The sequence below is a fragment of the Cajanus cajan genome, chromosome 6 (genome assembly GCF_000230855.2).
Source record: "Cajanus cajan strain Asha chromosome 6, NIPB_CcT2T_4, whole genome shotgun sequence".
Taxonomy (NCBI): Eukaryota; Viridiplantae; Streptophyta; class Magnoliopsida; order Fabales; family Fabaceae; genus Cajanus; species Cajanus cajan.
Window position 1 is genome coordinate 9,373,584 of NC_138522.1, and position 5,647 is coordinate 9,379,230.

Below are 5,647 nucleotides of genomic sequence, written 5' to 3' on the forward strand. Positions count from 1 at the left end.
ATATATATATATATATTGAATTTCAATAATTATTTTAAAAAAATAATATTTAAAATTAATTTTATATCTTATTTAAAATTATTCATTAGAAATTCAAAATAATATCTATATTTAAACATATTTATTATAAATTATAATATAATTTATATATTAAATTTCTATCTTATTAATTATTAAATTTTTATGTTCTAAAAAAATTATTAAATTTGAATTATATTGAAACAATAATTTATCATATACATGTATAAACTAAATTATTAATTTTTTTGTTATATTTAATTTTGATACCAAATCCTAAGAAATCAAATTCCAAATCAAATATTAATTTTGGAATTCAAGGAAGGGTGGGTTTCCCCGATCCGAACCCACTGGTCCGAACCGTCCTATATTAGATTTCGGAAAAAAGGGTTCAAAAACCAAAACCCAATTCACCTTGCTTTGGTGTTGTGGCGTTCCTCTCTAACATTGGTAAATCAGGAAGAGCATTCGTAAATTTTTATGGGTCATCGACAATAATTATGTTTGATAAAGAAAACCTGTCTTACAATTTTGCAGAGAGAAAGAGATGGGTTCTTCCCCTTCGCCAGAGATATACATTCCAGAGCAATGGTTAGAGGCCGGAGAGTCCATTGCAGAGAGTTCAACACCTCCTATTGCTCTTATATGTGGTGCCAAGAATTGTGGGAAGACAACCTTCTCCCGCTATCTCCTAAATATCCTTTTGCACAAATACTCCAAAGTAGCTTATCTGGATACTGATGTTGGCCAACCTGAGTTTACTCCTCCTGCTTTTCTGTCACTAACCATTCTTCATAAAGTAACTCCAGGTAGGTTAGTCAATCCCTACCCTTTTTTCTTTTTATTTTGCATAAAAATATTTTAGGCTTAAATATATTTTTAATCTTTCAAATTTATGGTAAATTTGTTTTTTCCCTCAAATTCTGTTGCTATTAATCTTGTAATTTTTTAAAAAAAATTATTTTAGTCCTGCAAGTCATCAATAAGATCCCATAATATGACATATTGAGATAATTATATAAGATCACTCAGGTTTAATGTAATTTTTTAGGATTTAGGGTTTAACATAATATAAATATTTTTTACTAACAGGGATACCAGATGATATATTTATTCGAATGTGACAGATTTCCTTATAAAATTTGAGTATAAGTATAAAAATAAGATTTTTTTAAAATTTTGGGACTAGTAATAAAACTTTTAAATTTGAGGGACTCAAAACAAAATCTCCTTAAATTTGTATCACTAAAAATATATTTAAGCCAATATTTTATAATTTATTTAAAAGTAATTCTTTTTTTTCTTTTTGATTATTTTAGATTTGACAGTTCCATGCCTGAAGACACCGGAGAGGTATGAAGTGCTATCTTATCTCAATAATTTGGGAGCTGAATCTCTTTGTTTTTGTAATGTTGTTTTGAATTTGAAATATTTGACAAGGCTGCTCCGTTGTTTGGGATGCCATTTTCACATATAGTGAACTATGTAAAGTTTTAGCATATTGTATTCTTTATTTGTTTGTTAGGTTAAGATGAATACTATTGAGGAGTTGCATCGCATGCCTTCCAGATTAAGTAGAACTGTTTTGACATCAGATCACTGGTTATATTAACAAATTACAAATATTTTATATTATGACATTTTTCAGATAATATTGTTCCATACATGGTTGTTCCTTTTTCTGAAGATGCTGTAAGAGCGAAGGGTCACAGACATTCTGCTCTCTCTCTCTCTTGGAATGGTTTGGGGTTGGGGGGCTTTTTTTATTGTTGTGCCACTTTTTTACGGACAATTAGTTGGATGTCATTTATCATCTGTGTTGGATCTTTGTAATCAATCACACAAGTGTCGGCCAATTTAGTTATTATTTGATTGAACATGTTATGGATTTGCTTGACTCACTAACTGTCATTTATTCTGTTGTAACAGATGCCTTTTCTTTGGTGATGTTTCTTGTAAGAGAGATCCATCTACATACTTAAGTTATGTGTGTGCCATGTATGATTATTACCGAAATGAATATTGCATTTCTGATAAGGGAGATTATCCTCATAAAATTGAGTTACCTCTTATTGTGAATACTCCTGGCTGGGTGAAAGGTAACCTTCTTTTATTAGTCTGACTTTTTTAATCCTGCATTTGTACTTTTACTGCACGTAAACTATTTCTTTTATAGAATGATAGCAATATATTCTAGTACTGATGGTTTCTTTCCTCTTGCATTTCAGGTGTTGGTTATGATGTATTAGTGGACATGTTGAAATATATTTGTCCAACACATGTGGTTAAGATAAACATATCAAGTGAAAATAAGAATTTACCTGCTGGAGAATTCTGGTTAGATGGGGAACATGATGAAACAATTAACTTGATTGAGATAAATTCAGCTCGTCAGGACTTGTTAAATAGATTGTAAGCTCTAATCTGATAAGAACTTTATCAGTTGCAGCTGCTAGTTTGGTCCTTTTCTTTCCATTTTTTATGCCTCAATCAAGTATCATAGAATATCCCTATTTGTTTGGCCAGGGTGCTCGTTAAGAAGGATGCTCGTCTCCTGCGTGATTTGAGAATAATGGCTTATTTCAGACAGTGCTTTTCTAGTGATTCAAATATTTCTACGATCAAGGAACTTGCACATGCCTTGGCCTATCACTGTCCTTATGAAGTTCCCATTGCAAGCATAAAGATTCAACATCTTCATTGTGAGGTTGGTTCAAATTTTACTTTTTACCTGTTCTGATTCTGAGTCACACCTCAGTGCAATAGTAAGATTGCTACCTTGTGACTTGATGTTTCAGAAGTTAAAGTTGCATACAGCTAGCCCTTTTCTAGCACCATAACGGTGGAATCTTGTGAATAATTGTGATTGAATTGAGCTGCCCTTTATTTGTTCGGTTTTCAATCATTATGGTTCATTTTTATTCTGACCCCACTTGATTTTCAAATCTATATGTCAAGAATTTCAGCAATATTTCTTAGATCTATTTTCTTATATATAAGTGTTCAGAACATTTTTTATTGTCCATCCGTATCTTTGTAGGTCCCAAGCTCTGAAATCTTCTACAGTTTGAATGCTACCATTGTTGGCTTAGCAGTTGATTCTGATGTACCTGAAAATTTACCTTGGTGTCTAGGGCTCGGTAGGTAATTTAACTACTGAATTCTGTAACGTCTCATTATGTCTTGTTCTGAAATGTAAATACATCTGCAAAATTGAAATTTCAGATTTAGAAAGCAATTTAGGTCGCAGTAGTATTGCAAACTAGCTGAAAGTGTTCCATTCTGTATTTTTCAAGTTTTGAGAATTTCAAATGTCTCGCAAACAAAATGGGAATTATAATTTTGTTTAAAAGATAAATTAAATTATTGAGCTTGACAATAAGTTTCAAAAGTTTTGTAGCAGTGGGGCACATAAAATACTGTTAAGTAACGTGCATTTGTAAGTTAGCTTCATTAGATCTCATGTCTATTGGTTGTAACATTTTACGAGTGTATCTTACCGTTGCAATACATCTCAAGTGTAATATATTTTAAGGGACCTCTACCTATTTAGGTTATCATACTTCCACAAATGTAGAAGATAATGAAAAAAAAAGTGTATTGTTCCTGATGGCACAAATCATACAGCCTTCTAGTGTTCTATTTGTTGTGCATTTCCATACTTCTAAGCATGTTAATTGTTGAACAAGTCTTGATTTCTTATCTATCAGGGATTGTGAGGGGCATTGACACAGTCAAAGGTGTGCTCTATGTCATTACTCCTGTGCCACATAGTTCTCTGGAAAAAGTCAACCTCTTACTACAGGGTTATATCCAAATTCCTACCTGTTTATTGCAGGCAAGAGATTGTTTTACATTATTTTGCTTTCTTCTTAACACGATCTTATAGAAACGGAAGATTATGTGTTAATTTTTAACCATATTGTTTTCTTTTTTTGTTTAATTACAGCTTTTTTAATAGTCATTAGAATGTGTTCTGTTAAAGTATTTCTATATAGAAGCAAAGGGCTTCCTGTGTGAAGAGACTAAGGATCTATTTGAGTAAACTTCTTAAAAACTTTTAAAAGAGAATAATAGCAAGGGAAAATAAAACAAGTTTCTCCATAAGTTAAAATTAGCTTGTATATAAGTTAATTTGTAGAAATTATCTTAACTTTTTCTGAAATCTTATTTTTAACTTATGAATAAATTAGTTTTAGTTTATGAAGTTTAATTCCACTTTCTTTTTTATTTTTTTCTCCTAAAAGTGCTTTTGGAAAAAAATTATTCAAACAGATCATTTACCAACATGCTGAAGCTGTCCCTATAGATATTAGAGGAAATGGTTGCCCATGAAATGGAGCTGCTTCTAGATAGATGGCCTATCCTACGATGAAAGCATCGTGTTGGAGCTGCCTTAAATTAGTGTTTTTTACTTTTTAGCCAATAAGGTGCGCCTGAGTGTCATAAATCTGGGAGCAAGAGTTGTCCCAAGTTGCATCTGGTTTTGGCCAGCCAAAAAGGAGATGTTTGTTTAGGTCAGCCTTTGAATGGTCCAGCGTTGCTTCCCTCTATCTTGTCTGTTCTGTGTTTGGTTGTTTGGATTTGATATGGTGTTGAGTTTTTTTCTTCTCTTTTCGTAGATACCTTCCTATTGAAATTAATTGCAGTTTCTCCTCCTCTCTTCTACCTGGTTGTTTGGGTGTTTTAAATTTTAAAAGTTCAGAGGAAGGTTGTTGGGTTCTGTACACGATGGAAGGTTATGGTTTGAGAGGAATGCTAGTTGCCTAAGTTCATTTGCAAGTTAGACTAGAGATTCTGTCTTATGTTTCTGGGATTTATTACTTTTAATGAGGTGACATGTTGAAAATATTTAAGATATATTTAGATTACATGTCATTACATTCTGTGCTGCTTTGGGGTTATTATTATTATTATTATTATTATATCTGTTTAACGATTAATTATGCACGTTTCTTCTCATATAAAACTGACTTCTTTTCAGGTTCAGGGATGCATCTCACCTTACATGTCAGCAAATACTTTGACTACAAAGTAGTTATTCATGTGTAGGCAAAGAGCACTATAAGTTATTAGGATCTGCTAATGGTGAGATTTTAGGTCAAATATTGTCATCATTGGACGACTAAACAAAGGAGCATTATAATAGGCATATTGACAGGATAGTAGCCAACTCTTATAGTTATTATATAGAAGCTTCGTTTTCCATTATAATTTACATATTCCCGAGAGAAATTATTTTTCCTTATGCGATTTATGAAAATCCAACAAAATTGTATGAATAATGCAATTGAGTTTACTTTATAGCATTGTCAATTATTTGGTATGGAAATTGTATTATATAAAGTTATATAATTTTATAAGTTAAAGCTCACTTGAATACCGTGCATTATATGAATATTTATAAGTACACGTAAACTATAAAAAAAAGGAATAAAATTTAAAGAAAAGTAACTTTATTGATAATAATAAAAATAATGAAAAAAATACGTCCTTTTGAAACTTTTAATTGAAAAAAGTCTTAAAGATAGATTCAAAAATAAGAATGAAATATAATTCAAATGTTTTTGTAAATATTTCATAGATAAATTATATATGTTCATTGTAGTTTCAAAATATATCGTTTTAA

General features: G+C 31.0%; 1 protein-coding gene across 2 annotated transcripts; it reads left to right on the forward strand.

Moving 5' to 3' along the window:
- Positions 1-314: 314 nt before the first annotated feature.
- On the forward strand, positions 315-5,344 carry LOC109815173 (polynucleotide 5'-hydroxyl-kinase NOL9). 2 transcript variants are annotated; one of them, XR_003805638.2, is made up of 9 exons: positions 315-468; positions 556-827; positions 1,338-1,371; positions 1,948-2,117; positions 2,247-2,430; positions 2,545-2,725; positions 3,059-3,162; positions 3,729-3,856; positions 5,003-5,344. XR_003805638.2 is itself a non-coding variant. In XM_020379813.3 (9 exons), the coding sequence occupies exons 2-9, from the start codon at positions 566-568 to the stop codon at positions 5,054-5,056; spliced, it is 1,113 nt and encodes a 370-aa protein (XP_020235402.1). In that variant the 5' UTR covers positions 315-468; positions 556-565; the 3' UTR covers positions 5,057-5,344. The 2 variants fall into 2 exon arrangements, 1 of the variants encoding a protein (XP_020235402.1); XM_020379813.3 differs by having other exon boundaries at positions 3,059-3,158.
- The last annotated feature ends 303 nt before the right edge of the window (positions 5,345-5,647 follow it).